General features: G+C 64.7%; 1 protein-coding gene across 1 annotated transcript; it reads right to left on the reverse strand.

The window, feature by feature from the left end:
- Nucleotides 1-237: 237 nt before the first annotated feature.
- On the reverse strand, nt 238-7,317 carry LOC138394411 (mesothelin-like). The gene is made up of 17 exons (XM_069486350.1): nt 7,282-7,317; nt 6,915-6,994; nt 4,750-4,837; nt 4,384-4,427; nt 4,102-4,151; nt 3,698-3,818; nt 3,145-3,230; nt 2,851-2,980; nt 2,573-2,766; nt 2,379-2,469; nt 2,206-2,305; nt 1,778-1,956; nt 1,548-1,703; nt 1,326-1,468; nt 1,125-1,252; nt 758-852; nt 238-559 (listed from the first exon to the last, which is right to left on the reverse strand). The coding sequence occupies exons 3-17, from the start codon at nt 4,832-4,834 to the stop codon at nt 239-241; spliced, it is 1,923 nt and encodes a 640-aa protein (XP_069342451.1). The 5' UTR covers nt 4,835-4,837; nt 6,915-6,994; nt 7,282-7,317; the 3' UTR covers nt 238.
- Nucleotides 7,318-18,411: the final 11,094 nt, after the last annotated feature.

The following is an 18,411-nucleotide window of genomic DNA, read 5'->3' on the forward strand; positions in this document are numbered from 1 at the left end:
TCCCCCACCCCTGGGCCCTGTTCTCCAGGGCAGGTGGGAGGGGCTGACTCAGGGAGTCACATTCTTGGGGTCACAGGGAGTCCACGCCCCCCCCACTTGGTCTCCGAAGGCCATGTCTGCAGTGAGCACATCCTGTTTATTGAGCCGAAGCCTCTCGCCTGCACAGGGACCACCCAGGCCTGCTCCTGGCCGGCCGGGCTCCGCGGTGGGGGAGGGGCGGGGGCATCGCGTGGCGGCCTCAGAGCCGGCCCAAAGCCAGGGGCAGAGTCAGGGTGGCAGAGAGCACAGGGCCGGAGCCGAGCAGGCGGCGCCCCCCGGACAGGGCCTCTGGCAGAGAGGGGGCGTGAGGCCCGTCCGCCTCCGCCTGCCGGCGCCGCCCCCCGAGGTCCAGGACCAGGTACCCGTTGGGGATGCCACCCTGCAGCCCCAGCCCCATGGCGTCCAGGTCGTCCTGCCGCTGTCTTAGGATCCAGTCCCACACCGGGCTGTGCCGCTGCTCGGCCGTCAGGCCCGCGACGTGCGGCCCCAGGAGTCTCTGCACCTCCAGCACCGTCAGCCCCTGCCAGGCCCGGGCCGCCGTCAGGGCCGCCCCCCACAGAGGGCTGCTGGGCTCTGCGGCGTCCAAACCCCCCGGGGCCCCCCAGCCCACAGATGCCCCTCGGGGCTGCGGCGATCTCTGGCCAGCCGGCCTGGCTACAGGGCTGCCCCGGGCCCCCCCCAAGACCCCACCCCCGTGCTACCCCCCACCCCCGCATACCACCACAGCCTCCTTCGGCAGCTTCTTGAAGGTGGCCACGTCCATGCTCACGTTGCGTTGGCTGAGCGCCCGCAGGTCCTCCGTGGAGGCCCCACCTGCCGCGTGGAGAGGGCCCAGGCGTGAGGCTCCGCAGCCCTCCCAGCCCACCCCTCCGACCACAGGCGACGGGAGGCCACGCCACAGACTCCCTTTTCCTGAGGAGTTTCTGGGCCCTGGGTTTGCCTGGTCCTTGGGGCCGAGTGGAACCTGGGGCCATGGGGGCAGGACCCCCTGGCCACCCTGCAGCCGGCGGCCCCGGGAGGGAGGACCCGGCCGAGTGGGGGTCTGTGGCTCCCCGTCGTGGTCCCTGGCCCTGGGCCCTGCTCACCCAGGAAGGACCGGATCTTCAGCAAGTACACAGCCCCGCTCACGTTCCGGAAGGCCAGGCGGGCCTTGGGGTACAGGACGCCCAGCTGCCTCGGGCCGCACATGTCCAGGTCCTGGGGCTCGACCGCCCTGGGGGCAGCGCGGGGCGGCTGTGAGCTCAGCACAGACGCCCACCTTGCCCGGCACAGCCCCGGGGACTCACCAGAGGATGCTGGGGGGCACAGCGTCCAGCTGCTCGGGGCTGAAGGAGCACAGGTAGGTGGGGCGGAAGGCAGCCAGGGCGTCCAGGGTGTCCCCGTGCAGCCGGCCGCCTGCCGACACGTATCGCGCAATCAGGGCGGCCACCTGTGGGAGGAGGCCACTGAGGTGCCTGGTGCCAGGCAGAGATGTGTCCGCCTCCCGCCGCGCAGCCCCAGGCCGGCACCTGGGCGTCCACCTTCCTGCCCCTGCTGACGCGGAGCAGAGTGTGGACGGTGTGCAGGGACGTCACGTTCCACTTGCGGACGTCCTGGGGGCTCATCCTGAGGAAGAAGCAGCCCAGCTGCTGGACGAGGGACTCGGGGTAGCCGTGCGGGTAGACCTGCAGGGCAGGGGCTGTGAGGGCCGCAGCCGCGCCCGGGGACGGCGGGTGTGCGGGGCCCGCGCGTCGACTACCTTGTCCAGCTTGCGCTTAAAGATGTCGAGCTGCTGGTAGGTGAAGGGGTTGGCGTTCACGCGGTCCATGTGGGCGGCCAGCAGGGCCCCGTCCACACAGGCCTCCAGCTCCCAGTCCTGGTAGAGGACGAGGTTCTCGTCCACCACGCGGGCCTCCCGCCCCGGGGGGCAGGTCACGTCTGCGGGGGCAGGCGGGGTCAGGGGTCAGGGGCCGCCTTCCCCTTCAGCCTCTCCTTCCTCCCACACCCGCAGTGGGACCTCGGGTGGTGCCTGGCCCTCTCTGGGCCTCGGTTTACCCACTGGGAAAATGGGGCTCACGTCCACATCACGTGGTTGTCAGGACTGGACGTGGTGAGCCCGGAAGTGCGACCCCCACCCTCGGGTGTCCTGCCCGGCCCGCTGGCCCCCGGGCACGGCGTGGCGCTCACTCTCTGCGGCCCGGCGGAACCTCGGGAGGGCCACGGTCAGCTCCGGCCGCCGCCAGGACGGGCTCCCGTAGGTGCGCTGCAGCCAGGAGGTCATGACGCCCTGAGGACAGGCCGGGCCGTGGCTGAGCCGCGGTGGCCAGGCGCCCACGGACGGGCTGGGGGCAGGATCTCACCTTGGGGATGCTGCGGATGGTGTCCGGGCCCAGCACGGGCAGCAGGCCCTGCAGGGCGTCCAGGGTGGAGACCGACCACGTCGACGGGGAGCTGTCCAGACAGGGGCCCGGCTCACGACCCCGCGCACAGCCAGACGGAGCCGGGCCAGGCGCTGCCCCAGGAGGTGCACACCCCGCCCGCACACCCCGCTCACCCGTACGGCGGTCCTCCGCCCTGCAGAGCCGCCCGGGCTGCCTCCTGCTGGTCCTGGTCCAGGGGTCCGGGGCAGCCGGCCAGCCGGGGGAGGAGGGCCGCGGCCGAGTCGGCCACGAAGCGCCCGGGCAGGTCGCAGGCCAGGCCGCCCAGAGCCCGCACGTCAGCCGCGCTCACCCGGGACCCCCGCACACCCTGCACACACGGCCGGCCTCAGCACCCTGTGGGGACCACCGAGCGCCTCCCCGCCGACCTGCACCCGCCCGGCCCGGCCCCTACCCTGCAGGCCAGAGCTGCGGCCAGCAGCCGCTGCCGCTCTGGAGCCGCCCGCGGGAGCAGGTCCACGCTGGCCGCAGAGACACGGGAGAAGAAACGGGCGCAGGCCTGAGGCCCCGAGAGCCCGGCCGGGCTGTGAAGGGAGAGCACTGGGCAGGCCGTGCCAACCTCGCCCGCTGGGCCACCCGGTCTCCGGGGCAGGTGGGACAAGGCCCGGGACAGGTGGGACAAGGCCCCGGGGCAGGTGGGACAAGGCCCCGGGGCAGGTGGGACAAGGCCCCAGGGCCGGGGACCTACTCGAGGAACAGCAGCAGGTCTGGCGGGAAGGCGTCCAGGTCCTCCGGCACGCGGTGCGCAGAGAGGCCGCGCGCCAGGCAGCGCAGCTGCGGGAGGTCCAGCACGGAACGTTCCGAGTCACTGGCCCAGGTGACGGGACAGGCCGAGGGGCGGCCCCACACCCACTCCACAGCCCCCGCGCAGGCCCAGCTCTGCTCACAACAGACGTCCCAGCTCCCGGAGAGCCGCCCCGAGGCGGACGCAGCCTCGTCTGCCAGGCTGGCGCCCCCCCATCCTCACCCCTCCCTTAATTACGTCATGATTGATTCGCCCGTTGGGGATGGAGCCAGAAGGCTGGCCTGGGGCTCCAGGAGGGGACCCAGTACAACCCTGATGGCCAGGACGTCTCAGACGCCCCCAGAGAGCTGGACCCCGTGGGGACAGGCTCCCCTGTGGTCAGCCTGGGTGGCCAGGGAGCCCTGGGCAGAGCTGGCTGGGTGGGGGTGGCCGTGGACAGCCTGTCAGTTCCCTGGGCCCCAGGTACACCCCCCCTGCCCCGGCCCGAGGCCCAGACCTGATCTGCTCGGAGTGTGACATTCTTCCGCCCCAGGGCCACGGCCAGCTCCTGGACACGCTCCGTGCTCAGGCCGGACACCTCGGCGCATGTGAAGCCAAGGAGGAGGCCTGGGGGGAGGCTGGGGGAGGGGCCGGATGTGCACCCAGGATCGCCCCTCCCCCACACGGCCCCCCACAGTGCCAGCAGTCCCTGCAGATCCCCCATGGCCAGGTGGCACCTGAGGGCAAGGGGCGGCACTCCCCAGCCCTGAGCCCACCGGGGGTCTCCAGAGGTGGGTCTTCAGTGGGAGGAGTTGGAGGGCCTGGCGCAGCGGGCAAGGCTGGGACCTCACGCCTGGAAGGACCCCCCTGTGCAGGGCCCCTTGAGCCGCGCCCTCAAGGCTGTGGGGACCCCGGACCCACCTGGCGAAGCTGGACACGTTGGCCAAGACCGGGTCTGGGAGCGCAGCCTCCTGGGGGCACCAAGCGAGCAGGTGTTCTCAGGTGACACCTGGCCCAGCTGTGTCTGGGACTCCGGCGTGGCTACTCCCTGGCCAGCCACATCCAGGTCCAGCCACACCTCGCACGTGGGCACCTTCAGAAGCTGGTGCACGCCACTGCCGCCACTCCCGTGTTTGTGTGCGTGAGACAAAACACGGCACCCCGCCCAGGACCAGAGGGGGCCTTTCCCCAGAGGGGCCTTACCTGTCCTGTCTCTCCGGCCTGGGCCCGCCAGGGCTGCCCCCACCCTGCAGGGGAGGGCACAAGGCTAGCGGGGGGGCGGGTGCCCACACAGGGCGTGGAGCCACCCTCCACACCTTCCTCCTGGACTCAGCTGCTGGGCGTCCACACCTACCCCACGGACACCCCGCTTTCACCTGAGCCCCCCACTGGCTGGCTCAGTCTCCGTCCCCGAGGGGCACAGTCACCTCCGGGGGCAGAGCCAAGGCTGGTGGCCTGCGGGACTCTGGCCTCCCACACAGGGTGGGGAACAGGTGGTCCTGGCCCCCCAGCTGCCCCCTGGGCCCCTTGGCTGCCCCCGGCCTCCCTGGCGGCCCACCCCGAACTCACCGAGGCTGAGGAGCAGGAGCAGGAGGCTGCGGAGGGGGGGACTCCCGCGGGACCTCCCGGGGGGCCGAGTCACCAGCGAGGCCATGGTCTGTGGAGGACAGCAGTGCTGACACTGCGTGGGCAGCATGGGGCCCGTCCCCACCCGTCCCAGGCCGGCAGGGGCCTCACGGAGCCCGGTGGAAACTTCTGGGCACCCCCAGCAGCACCTGTGCCTCTGGCCCTGGGCTCCGGCCCCGCCCGCTCCGGGAAGCGGCCCCTCCTGCCGGTGGGGGGGCGGGGGGGGTGAGTCAGTGCGTCAGGCCGTGGGGGGGCGGGGGGCCCAGGTGTCGGCTGGCACCATCCTCTCCCCCGCTGGGCAGGGCGCGGGGAGCTCAGTGTGGAAGTGGGGCCACCCAGCACAGGTTGGCCTCAGTTTCCCCACTCCTGCAGCAGCGGACTGAGCAGCTTGGGCTGTGCTGAGTGGCCCCCTCCCTGTCCCATGTGCCCTCGGCGGGCGCCTGGCTCTGTGCACAGCCAGGACCCTGCAGGGGACGGTGCCCTCGGGGCAGGAAGCGGGGAAGGGGACACCCCTTCCCACCTGCCATCCCCGGGGGTGACACGGCGTCTCCGACCTCTTCTCAAAGGCAGACGCGGGTGGGGTGGGGCCCGAGGGGATCCCTTTGTGCTCTCTGGGGGGCTCAGGCCCCGTGGGCCGGTGTGGGGCGGGGAGGGGGTGGGGAGCCCCTCCCTGGACAAGAATTGTCCTCCCGGGGTGGGGTGGGGCCTGCAGGAGACCAACCTGCCTTCGACACTCACGGCTCCTGGGGGGCCCAAGGGGAGCCCACCGTGGCTGGGTGGATAGAGCCCCCCCAAACACCCGGGCCAGGCCTGGGCAGGTCCCACCCACGCTGGGGAAGGCAGGGTACTCCCAGCCGTCACGCTCCAGCTGCCCCAGTCGACCGTGCAGAGTCCCGGTCTGGTCAGCAGCCAGGGAACAGCTTGGGGGGCCACCAAGCCTCCAGGTGACGTCCACCTGCCCCCAGGCCCCAGAGGAGGTGGGGACACCCTGAGAGGGTGGAAGGAAACCAGGTCCCCCAACCAGAAAAAGGGCCCTGGGGAGGGTATGGCCAGGCGAGAATTAAGCCTCCCTGCATCTCCCCCCAGACGCAGGAGACCCGGGCCACCCCCACCCCAGCCCCATGAGACGCAGGGACCCCCCAGCACCGCAGGTGGGGCCCCTCGGGGGCTGCGCAGGCCGCCGTGGGCCTGGGGTCTGCATCCCCCACACTCCAGCCCAGGCAGAGCTTCCAAATGAGCCCAAGCTCGGCCCCAGGGGTGACATCCACTTTGGAGCCCCCGCCGGGCGGTGGCAGAACACAGACCGAGGCTCCCCCCAGGGCTGCCAGCAGAGTCTCCCGCCCCAGCCCCGACTGGAGGTCGCGCCCTCGGCTGAATGAGAAGTCGGCCACATTCCTGCAGCCTCAGGCCTGGCCGGGCGGGCAGGGGAGCGGAGCAGACTCAGGGACGGGTCTTCACACAGGGTCACCTCATGTACCCCAAGCACGGAGACGCTGAGAGTGCGGGGAGGGGTCCTGGTGCCCCCATGTGGAGCACGTACCTGGGGAGGCCGCGCCCACAGCGGGCTTGACCCGAGGCCCTGGGGTGCAGACAGAGAGGCCGGTGCCCCGCCGTCCCCTGCCCAGGCCGTGCACGCAGGACCCTGGCCCGCCAGTGGCCCCCACATGGACCAGGCCGTGGTCAGTCCCGGGGGACACAGTTCCTGGGGACGCCCTGCTCTGTCCGGAGAGCCCCCAGCTAGATTGGGGTCCCAGGGCCGGAGCGGCTGGCAGCCCCGCCCTGACGGGAAAGGCGGGGGAGCCGGACGCAGGTGTTCTCACCTTGGTGTTCTCACCTTCCTGTTCTCACCTTCCACGGGACATTGCTCTCGCCTGCAGGCGGCCCCAGCCTGGGTGTCCACCCGTGACCGGGCCCCTCACACAGACGCCCTGTGGCTCTGCCTGGCCCTTGCAGTCCGTGCCAGCCTGACCACTGTCCGGCGCTGGGAGCCCGGCCCGGCGTCCCGGGAAAACCCAGCCTGGGGCAGCCCCGGTTCTCAGACGGGCTTTGCACCCCGTGCAAACCCGGCACCGCCCCAGCGGGGAACGCGCTGGAAGACGTTAACTTACAGATCCTGGGCAGGGAGGGCAGTTGCCGTCTCGGGTCACTGGAGGCCGGGCGGAGAGTCAGGACAGAGACGGGCGCAGACCTAGGGGCAGGGCCGGGCCACTGAGTCCTCGGGCGAATGCCTGAACGGCCCTTCACGGACACGTCAGGACAGCGGCAGCCCCGTCCCGGGCCAGAGCAGAGCCTCTGTCTCGTCTCCCACCACCGGCTTGGCGGCCGGGTGTGGGGTTCCACCCCTAGTGCCGGCCAGCAGCCTCTGCCACCGCCCCAGGCCCCTCGGGTGCCCAGGGGCCCCTCCCCCGCGTCTGGTGACTCTGACCTGCCAGGTGACCAACCAGACCTGAGCCACCTCTGCCTCAGTGTCCTCACCTGGCAGGGGGTGGCGAAGGGCCGGGCAGCCTCCGGGGCTGTCAAGGGGAACAAATGAGGCTCCGGCCGGCCGCTGGGAGCGCCGGCTGCTCATGCGGCAGGAATGTGTGGGCGGAGACCCTGCGCCGGCACCGGCCACCCGGGAGGAGGCGCGGAGGGCGTGGAGCTGCCCTCAGCCTCCCCTTGGCGGGCACAGGAGGGAGCGCCCGGCCCAGGCATCCTGGCATCTTCCTCTTCCTCTTCTCAGGGGTTGACACTGAGGACGTGCAGTGGCCAGGTCATAGGCCAGGCGGCGGCGTGGTCTCCCGCCGGTCCCAGGCCAGCAGGGGAGGGATGGTGGCCACACGGCCAGGACGTGACTCCAGGAACATGGGTCACATGTGGCTTCTTTCAAGCGGGCTCCTGACGCACGGCAGTGCAGTGTGGACCCTGCCATGGCCGTGAAGTGGCCGGTCACGGGCCGTGGGAGCGCCCAGGTCGGGGAGGCGCAGCCCCTTCATGACAGGGACAGAACTGACCTGCCCTGGCTGGCTGGGCTCCTGGGGGTGGGCTGGGGCCGTCGTCCCAGGCACCTGGGCCGGCTGCAGGGCGGCAGAGTTGTTCTTCTTGACCTTGGCCTTGAAGCCAGAGGTCCCCAGCAGCTCTCCCACTGCCCCCCAGCCCCCCAGCTGTGGTGTGAGTGCTGATTCCCGGTGGGGGGTCTCTCTCTGCCTTCCGCCTGCAGAGGCTGCTATTCGCTGAACGGGGCGTTTGCAGCCGCCTCTGATCCTCCCTGTCCCGTCTGTGCGGCCGAACCCACCTCATCACCACAGAATTCAGCAGGTGCGGAAATCAACTTACAAAGTCAACAGAGGAATACGTGCCTTTTAAAAAAAATCCCTTCCATAACAACTGAAAACTCCTGGACAAAATATATAAAACCAATTACCTACGTGCTCTGGGGAGTGAACAAAAGTCAGCAAACGGCAGGGAATTACTGCTTAGAGGAAGAACCAGCTTGCGGCCAATTTCCCTTTTGTGTGCTCTGTCCTGAAGGTGAGAAGTGGCCCAAATACCAACAGGAATGCCACCGTCTTCCCGGCCAAGGGAAACAAAGGCCCAGAGTCACAGGGACCAGGCAGTGAGCAGAGACTCAGACAGGAGAGAGCCACAGGGAGGGACCCCGAGTCCCCGGTGACGCCTGCTGAGTAGGGCGTGTGCCAGGCAGACTGCAGGCAGCTTCGGCCAGAGACTTCTTTAAAGAAAACTGCCGGAGGTGGGAGCCTCTGCCCGTCACGGAGTGGCGAAACACAGCTGGAATCTGAGCGAGTTACCTTCCAGCAAAAGCACCCACGGCCTCCTCGCAGCGTCAGCGGGAGCAGCATCTGTGCACGTAGCTGTCACTCAGCTCGGGACACCGTCCCGGGGAGCGGGGAGTGCAGACGGGAGCCGGCCAGTCGCGAGGAACAATCGGCTGACTCAGCAGTGGCCAGTCGTGAGACCCTCAGGGAAGGATTCTAGAACGATTTTTACAACCACATTCCACAGGGCGATGGGGAAAGCTCGCCACGGACGAAGAGGTGGGAAAACAGAAGGCGTCTCCGAAGCCTGCGCCGGGAAAGCGCAGAAATGAAAGCGCCAAAGGTGAAATAAAAGGTTTGCCGCGAGTCTGGAAGAGTCTGCGAATGGAAAGACCCGTCCGTAGAATCATCCGCTGTGAAGAAGAGAAAAAGGGTTGAGAAGCTGAAAAGAGCCGCAGGGACCCGTGGGTGACACGGAACAGCCCGGCACACGGTGACAAGTCCCAGAAGGGGACAAGAGAGAGAACGGCATGGGAAAAATACTTGAAGAAACAATGTCTGAAAACTCTCCAAATTGGGTACGAAACATGAATTTACAGGTACAAAAATTTCAGCAAATCCCAAGCAGGATAAATGCGGAGAAATCGTGCCCAGGGAACGGAGTTCAACTGCATGAACAATTACGTTTCACGTTACGCGTGGAAACAAGGGAAGAGCAATCTTTTCTGTACAGTTCCAGGCAGGAAGCGTCCAAGCTCTGCGGGCTGAAAGGTAAAACCAAGCGTGTGACATGGGCATTTACACCACAGGACAGGAGGGTGACGTCCACACTTTCACTGGTGACATTCGAAATATGACAATAAACAATAACAATTTTTATCCTACTCATGAGAAGAAGGGAATTGTATTGGGTGGGTGACAACAGCGAGACTGAGGTTCAAAGCCACTGTCCCCTGTCAAACTCGGTCACCAACACCAGCTCGTTAGAGCTGATCTGTGATGAGGGTCTGCACATGTCACTTCCAAACATGAGCTTTTGCACAGAGAGGAACTTCAAAATACTGGTAAAAACCCACGAAAGCGTCACCGTGACGAGCACACGCGCCACTCGGGGGCACTTAGGGAACCCAGCCGGGCCCCTCCCCGGTGCTGTCTGTCAGCAGGTCTCTCCGCGCCCGTCGGTCCTTCCCGGCTGGGCGCGAGCTCCTCAGCGGCACCGTTGAAAGGACTCTGAAGTGTGCAAACGTCCTTCCCACTTGCACGAAGGGACTTAAACGACACACCCCCGCGACACGGGTGGGCGGGGTGTCCGCGTCTCGTCTTAACGCTGACAGCGCAAAGCACATCCGTGGGACCCCAGTGACACTCACTGTTCTCGTCATGGTAGCACAGGACACGCTTCACACACACGTGCCGTTTCCCTTCTGGGTTTAGGTTGAATTCGTTAAGAAACACGATCAAGTTTGAAGCACAAATTGAATCCCAAAGCCAGTCGGTGTTCCGGAATACCGGTCACGGGGAGTTCTCGTTCCAGAACATTTCCATCCACCCCGAGTCTGACAACCACGGTGAAACTATTAACCTCGGTTGAGCTGCTGAGCTCCGCGGTGGGCGCCCGGCTGCCACCTCCGGCAGCGACTCTCAGATCCGGCGGGAGGGCCGAGGGCCGAGGGGGCCACCGCCGGCCCCACGGGCTGGATGACCGGGGGGAGGTTCAGACGTTCTCCGCAGAACGATCCGGGGAGAGCCGGTGACTCGCGGAGCAGCGGCGCAGTGAGAACCGCAGACCTCAGACGCGGCTCGTTCCACAGCTTTGTCAGTTTGTCCTCCTGGGCCGCGGTCCCCAGCCTCTTCGGCAGCCGGGACCAGTTTCACGGAAGATGATTTTTCCACGGACATTGGGGGGTGGGGGGTGGAGCTCAGACGGTGACATGGGGCCCAGGTCCTCACAGGCCCCGGCCCGGTACCAGGTCGCAGCCCGGGAGCTGGGGACGGCGGCCGCTCAGCGGCCGTCTGCTCCACACGGACTGGGCCGCCGTCAGGTGTAACGCGCGTTAGCAGGCTCCTCTTCATGCTCGACTGGGTTCACTTTCTCAGCACTGGAATGTTCTTGCCAGCAGCTGCTCCGCGCAGTCTGCCCACAGGGGCTCCTCCTTTCATCTATTATTTATTTTAGGTTTTTTGTTTTTTTTTTTTTTTTTTTTTTTGAGACAGAGTCTCACTTTGTTGCCCAGGCTAGAGTGAGTGCCGTGGCGTCAGCCTCGCTCACAGCAACCTCAAACTCCTGGGCTCAATCCTCCTGCCTCAGCCTCCCGAGTAGCTGGGACTACAGGCATGCGCCACCATGCCCGGCTAATTTTTCCTATTTTTAGTAGAGAGGGGGGTCTCACTCTTGCTCAGGCTGGTCTCAAACTCCTGAGCCCAACTGATCCTCCTCCCTCGGCCTCCCGGAGTGCTGGGATTGCAGGCGTGAGCCACCACATCTGGCCAAGAGGCCAATTCTTTAGTTGCTTCTCAACTCGGCACTGAGGCACTGACTCCCCAAATAACCAACTGAGCAGCGACATCCGTCAGCTCACCAAGAGCCAAGGAAAACTCCTTCGAAGCACTTGCTCTGGTTTTTAACTGAGTGTCGACGTTGCTTCACCCTCAGGACGACCGTTTTCACCCAGAGGCTGACAGCCTTGAGCCAGTTTGTCTCTTCTGGATGCTCCATGTCCGCGGCTGCGACTGGCGTGACTCACCGGCCGCCGTCAAGACGGGCTTTCCTTGCTCGGCTGACAAAGGAGCCGCTCGGAAACTGGACTTGGTTGCAGCCTCATTTCCATTTTCTATTTTTGTGGAGATATTCTGCTGTCATGAGACATTCTATTTTAAGTCTTCTAATTTTTCTGGCTGCAGCTTTTCTGTGAGTGGGGACCGTTTCCTGGGATGAGCTGACCAGCTGGATTTGCATAGCACACGCAAGGCTCCGCCGTGTGTTCTTTTTTTAATATTTTCAAGGCCTCGTGTCAAGGGCTGATGATCAAGAGCTTGCAGCGAGGCAACCTCACTCGAAACCCCGACTTTGCCACGTAGTTTCGTGACAAAATGACACGACTCCACCTTGGAAGCCTGGCCCCAGGGCACACTTTCCTCCTCTCTTGCTTTGACACGGCAACGACACACGCCAGTAATAAAATAAAGTAAGAGGCCGCAGGGTGGTGATCCCCGCGGCGCTGGCGGCACGGATGTGGGGACCGCCTGGCTGGGGCTTGCAGGGGCCGCCGGGCGGCAGTGAGGGGCCGTGACAGCCACACACGCTCAGGTGCCACCGCCGTGTGCAAGCACCGCAGACACGAGCCATTCGCCCACGAGACTTCGCTCACCGACACAGGACCCCGAACCTCACGTAGTCCTCGCACACGGTGAAATACCGTCCTCCTCTTGATTTTTTCAACAATTAAAAAATTCAGAGGCCGCGGGCCACGGCTTGCCGAGCCCTGGCTGCCGACGGGACACACAGTTTAGACATACAGACACAAACAGCTTAAAAGCGATGGGGGGGGGTGTGGACTTGGAATAAATAGGTGAAGATCTGTCGGGGGGACAGAAGGCGTCAGCTGTGAAAGACAACTGCTGCTCTCTGCATGACACCACTAAGCAAACACAGAGGCACAGAGCAGGGACGGTGTTTGCGATACGTCCGTCTGACGCACACCTGGTTCATAGAGAACGTTTACGGCTCCAGGCGGGTACGATGAACAAGCCGGGAAGACACGGCGCTACGTGCGGCCACGTCCATGTGCCCGGGCACAAAACACGTTAAACTGACACTTACGTGGGTAAGCTGCGTGGCATGTGAACTGTATCTCAGTAAAGCTGTTCTTTAAAAAACAGGCAAAGATTTAAAGACACGTCACAAAGGAAGACGTAGGAACAGCCAGTCAGCGCAAGGACAGATGCCGGCGGCGTCACTCAGCGGGGAAATGCGAACAGAATCCGCCCATCAGAAGTGAAGCGGACTGACGGTGACAAGGGCTGGCAAAGATGGGAGCCACTAGGACCCTCCGGCTGCTGGCGGGAGCACAGATCACGGCAGCCACCTTGTTTGTTAGACACATGCCTGAGCACGCAGCCCGCCATTCCACTCCTGAGTGGTGGCCACGGAGGAATGAAAACACACGTCCACACCCGGACCGAACACGGATACCCACGGCAGCTCTACTCTCGGCAGAGGACTGGACAGACACAGTCTGGCGTAAGAGCCCATAATACACGACTCCATTTATATAAGAGTTCAAAATGCAAACTGACCGATGAAGGCGAGTGGAAGTGGACAGCAGGATCCGCGATGTTCTAAACAGACACGATGCCCCTGAACTGTACACTCGAGATCACTAAAGTGGTAGCTTGTACGTTATGCATATTTTATCGCAGTAAGAATCGTATTCCTTCATACACGCCATGAGCAATAACAAATAGAATAGAAAAATACATCATTTCTACTAACAGCGAAATCCACAGAGTATCTGGAAACCACGGTAATGGCGTACGGCACCTTCATGAGCAGCCACCCGGCGTGATGGAGCTGTCGGTGCTCCCAGAATTATTCTGTAAATTCAGTTAAACTCTCACGAAAATTCCGGGAGGATTTTTTTTTCAGAACTCAACAAATTTATTCAAAAATTAAAAATAACATATTTATGATCTAAAAAGAAAAGGCAAGCTGCCAGATGTTAAGACAAAGCCCCAGTACTCAAGCTAGGGACAGGCTAGAGACCTCAGCAGGGACATTCCCACGTGCTCGCGGGGCCTGCGTGCGTGAGAAAGGTGGTCCCGTGGGGCACGCACCTGCCGGACAGACGGGACGGAGGAATCTGCCTCACCTGAGAGGAGGAAGGAGGCAGGACCTGAGGCTCGTCGTGCACGCGTCGGGCACTGAATGCATCAGCGACCTCTGAGTGGTAGAGGAGGCAGTAAGAATAAACAGGACAACGACCAAGACATGGGGACACACTCCCATGTCCCCAAAACAGACACTCCACTGCGAAGTGCTGGTGAATTTGACCCCATCGGAATGAATCATTCCTGTCGAATTGACAGACCGGCAGTCGGCAGGCGCTGTCGGACCGGGAGAAAACACTTCCAACACCTGCGTGTGTCAGTGGTCCGGTGAGTTCCAAGGACATCCAAAGAACTCCAGACCAACAAGAGAAACAGCAAACCCAACAGGAAGGCGCGGGAAGGGCAGGCCAGCCCCCCAGGGGACTGAATGGCGAGTGGCTTTCGGAAGAGGGGTTTGACCTTTGCACAAACATGGGAATTCACTTTAAAACAAGGAGATTTCGGCCAGGCGCCGTGGCTCGCACCTGTAATCCTAGCACTTTGGGAGACGGGAGACCAAGGCGGGAGGATCACTTGAGATCAGGAGTTTGAGACCAGCCTGGGCAACATAGTGAGACCCCATCTTCACAAAATATTTTTTTAAAATACACACACAGAGATTTATATAAGCAAAGTGTGATGCTCGGTAAGGAAACGCTAGAACATTCAGACACGTGGAAAGAAAACAGTTGCCTTGGTTCCCACCACCCACTCGGGCTGCTCTGCGGCATGTGGGTGGCTGTCCTTCCGGGCTTTTCTCTGCTCAGTCCTGCTGCAGCACTCTGCCGGGTGCAGGCACAGGGCAGCTGGCTTTGCCCGCACACACCCACTGCACCTGCTCGGAGTCAGGGGTGTCGGCTGCCAAGACTCCCCCAGGCTACTGTCAGCCTTTTCACTCTGAGTGAGCAAAACTACTTTGGGGTTGTTGATTCTGCACATTAAAAAAAAAAAAAAACCCACCTTTTTTCTTTGATCCTCACGTGGACAAACCTGCTCCTCGTTGGTACCTCCAGTCACGTCTGAGAGGCTGTATAAACAGTCACTTCCGGCTTTGCTGGTTTGTCTGCTGGGGTGGGTGCCTGCGGCACTAATCCCACCAGCCCACGGAGGCTTGGCGAGGGGCTCCCGCGGCAAGACCCACATTCCCGGGGGCAGGAGCAGAGCTCTGGGCTCTCTAAGTGCCGTCCCCCACTGTGGGCAAAGCAGGAGGAGGACCAGAGTCCCCTGGCCTGGAGCCCAGAGTGGATCCATCATTGGGTCTCGCTCTGGGCTGCCTCCTCCAGGAAGTGCCCCTGATTGACCCCAGTTTCCTGACTCGGGGGTCAGCCCCTCCGGCAGCCACTGTTTCCTCCCCCATGCCAGGCCGGAACAGGATATCCTGTGGATTAAGAGCCTCAGAGGATGGCCTTTTATCCCCATTTTACAGAGGAGAAAACTGAGGCCCAGAGAGGTCAGTGCTCGGCCAGAGACCTGGTCGTCTGTGTTGGCAGAGGAGCGTGGGTGCATCTCGGGGGTCAGGGCCATGCAGTCAAGTCCTGGCTCAGCTGATACGAGATGGGCAGTTCTGGAGGCTCAGTTTCCAGTTCTGCAAAATGGGCATCAGCACACAGCATGGCAGCCACCCGAGATGGCGCCTGGCACACAGCCGGGCCCCGGTCGGGGGCTGCCGTGACAGTTAGTGGGTGGGCACACGGCCTGGGCACAGACCTGATTTTCTCTGGCCTCTGCCTCCCGTGGACCCGCATTTTCCTCTACAGGATGGTCCCACGTGCACCTCCCAAAGGAGAACCGTGGTGCTCGTAGGGCCCGGGCACGGCCGGGGGTTAGGGTGACCCTTCACCAGCTCAGAAGTGCCCCCCCGGGCCTGGGGCCAGGAGAGGAAAGGTGCCCGATGGCCGTGGTGTGGCCAAGGTCTCCAGTGCACCAGCCAGCTCGGTCTCACTCCCTGCGGCCGGCGTGGCCAGGAGTCTGGGGCGGTCAGTCCCCTGGGGCGTGTTCTGGGGTCAGGGGTGAGGGCTGGCTGGAGTCTCCCAGGTGACTGTGCTGTCTCCCAGGGCCCGTGCCAGGCTGACCTCCTGGTGAACCAATTCCAACAGGTGTCCGAGGCGCCGGCCTCTCCCCGAGGCTGAGCTGACTCTCGTCCGGGCCCCGGTCGGGGGCTGCCCCTCCTCTGGCCAAGCCCTGCGGCTGGCGAGCCTCACTCAGACCCCTGCCCGGCTGCCGGGTGCCCCCCGCACAGGGTCTGTGGGCGCTGAGCCGGGCCGGCTGCCTGAATCACCACCAGCAGCCCGTGCCGGCCCCAAGTACCCAGGAGGGTGACAAACAGCCCCCGTTCATCGTAACGCCCTAGTGGGCACTGGCCGAGACGCCGGAGGGGCCGGACCGTTCCCGCTTCCCCACCCCCGCCATGGTTTGGTTTTCGTGCTGAGAGGGGGCAAGGCTGATGCCCGAGCCCCTGGCACCAGGGGCGCAAACACATCAGCCCCATCTGACCATCCAGAATGTGCCTGGGTTTCCAGAGAGTAAAGAGCCAGTTTTTCCCTCGAGGGTTCCCTCAGCCTGGGCTGCTCGCGGGGCCCTGCAGGACCCAGCAACCCACGTGCACGAGAGGCCCGAGGCCCCGAGGCCCCCTGCCTGCAGCCGTCCTGCCGGGGCCTGACCGTGGAAGGTTCCAGGGTGGCAGGGCTGTCTGGGTGTGGCCACTGGGGGTGCAGGCCCTGTCCTGAGAGGGTGGGACAGGTGGCTAGAGCCCAGCTCTCCAATGCTCCTCCCCCGGGGGCCACCAGGGTGGGTGAGGAGGTGGAAGGGGACGGAGGGAGGAGCAGGGTGCTCCCCGAGCCTGGCGGGGCCGGCCAGCCCTGTGGGGAGCCGAGCCCACGGCGAGGATGAGTCCAGGAGGAGCCCAGCGCCGGGAGGGCGGGGTCGGCGCCGGAGCAGGGGTCCCTGTCTGAGGCTGCTCGAAGCCGGACGGCCGGGGCCGGACAGTAAGCCTGTCCTCTGATGCCGTGACACGTGGCCTGCAAACCGCCCCTCCCTGGGGAGTGTAAGGGGCCGGCCGGAAGGTGGGAGAAGCCTGTGGTCACACGTTGCCTTCCCCGGTGGCCTGGCCGTCCTCCCCAGACCCAGAGGTTTGGCCTCCGGCCCACAGCACAGCGGCCCTGGCCTGGCTGGAAACTGCTCTGCCCCAGGGCCCTTCCTGGCTCTCTCCCTCCAACCCCGCTCAGTAAACGGGGGGACATGGCGGGGCTTCTCCGATTTTGTCTGCTGCCCCCACAGTCCACACAGCTTGGGGACTCCTGAGATGTGGCCTCAAGGGGCCAAGTGTCCCCTTGAAGTGTCCCCTGCCCTCCCCTCACCTGCTCCAACATCACCACCCAACGCCCAGAGCCCACCTGGCCTGATGACTAGCTCCGAGTCTCTGCGCCCCCCGGGCGGCAAGCAGGAGGCCCTCGGAAGGTCACTGGCCGGCTCTGGCCCTGCCAGGCCGGGCGTCCCCACGCTGGTGCTGTCTTGCGGGAGCGGGTCACGGCAGGTCTCCTCATTAGCTGCTAATTGCACCCCGTGCCGGGCCTCCCAGGGCTGTTGCTGGGATTCCGCCTGTTGACAAGCTGTGGCGGCCCAGCGGGAAGCCATCGGCGTTGATTACGCCGCTAATGATGTGCTCATCGCACCTGTAATTCCCTCCAGCAAATAAAACGCGTCCGCCTGGCGATGGAGACAGGGCCTCGCTGCACAGAGGGCGCAGGTGTGCCGGCGGGGGTGGGGGTGGGGTCCACCCGCAGGTGGAAGCGCCCACCGGCACGTTTCTCGCAGAAAGGCGGCTTTCTCCCAGACGCTTGAGAAGGCGAGGCCGCACAGGCCCACCCCCACGGCAGACTCGCCGCACACAGCCCACCTGGCGCCCAGGGCCTGCCGGCCAGGCCTCCCCACCCTCCCCCCCGGCCCGGGACACTGGGCCTGGGAGGACTCCGAGGGGACCGTGTGGACGTCGTGGCCGATGTCCATCCACCCAGACAGGGAGGGGCACCCTGTGACCGTTAGGGGTCTGGGCTGATTTCCCCAGAGCCCCTGGCATGGAGACCCTCCCCTCGGAAAGAGCCCCCTTGTGGCCACCCACACCGACCGCCAGGAAACAGTCCCAGCTGACAAAGAGCCGGGGGGGCGGGGCTTAGACCGCGAGAGCTGACCCCAGTGCACAGGGCGTCTCTGCACCTGCTGTGGGTGCCTGTACTTGGATGTCGCCGGGCCTGGGGGGTCCTTACCCCTCCGTGACCGCACGGGGGCGCTCTCGGGCCCAACTCCCCACTCCTGCCCCCACCCCCGCCAGGCAGCTCCTGGGCCCCCAAACTTAACGCCTGGCGCCATGATGGGCGGGGGCTGCTCTCGGCAGGTGACCGCGGTGCTGGGGTGGGCGCTCCCCGTGGGCTCTGTGCACCACGGGGGCCACCAGACCCCCATGTGTCCTTTGGGCCTTGAAGACCACAGCCACGAGGGCCACAGCCACAGTGTCCTCTCCCACAGCCCAGCCAGGAGGGGCAGCCCGGCAACCACATTTCCCCCTCCCACTTCCTGGGGGCAGGGGCCCTAAACCCAATGACCAGTGTCCTTGTAAGCGAGGGGACACAAACCCAGAGGGGAGACAGCCTGGTGGACAGAGGCACAGGTGGGAGAGAAGCCTGGAGCCACCGGCAGCTGGAGGAGGCAAAGCCCCTCCCCAGAGCCGCAGGGTCTCGGAGCTGGTCTGACTCCGGCCGCCAGCCTGGGAGAGGACACATTTCTGTGGTTTTAAGCCCCACAGTTTGTGGTCATTTCTTATTGCAGCCTCTGGAAACAGCAGGGTCGCTCCCTCCAGAGGGTGAAACTCCGACACCAGCCAGGAGAGGGCCAGGCAGAGCCACACGCCCCTGGGGACACCAATCCACAGGAGGACGTTGGTGCACTTCCTCCCGCCCAGCGACCAGCTGGCGGCTGCGGGCAAAGGGCG

This window comes from Eulemur rufifrons, chromosome 14 (genome assembly GCF_041146395.1).
Source record: "Eulemur rufifrons isolate Redbay chromosome 14, OSU_ERuf_1, whole genome shotgun sequence".
Lineage (NCBI taxonomy): Eukaryota > Metazoa > Chordata > Mammalia > Primates > Lemuridae > Eulemur > Eulemur rufifrons.

Excerpts from the sequence above, each read along its gene's own strand:
- LOC138394411 (XM_069486350.1), bottom strand. The coding sequence starts at position 4,834 with ATGGCCTCGCTGGTGACTCGGCCCCCCGGGAGGTCCCGCGGGAGTCCC. Across the intron at positions 853-1,124 it reads GAAGATCCGGTCCTTCCTGG|GTGGGGCCTCCACGGAGGAC; the intron begins GTGAGCAGGGCC and ends TCCACGCGGCAG. Across the intron at positions 560-757 it reads TGCCGAAGGAGGCTGTGGTG|GGGCTGACGGTGCTGGAGGT; the intron begins GTATGCGGGGGT and ends CGGGCCTGGCAG.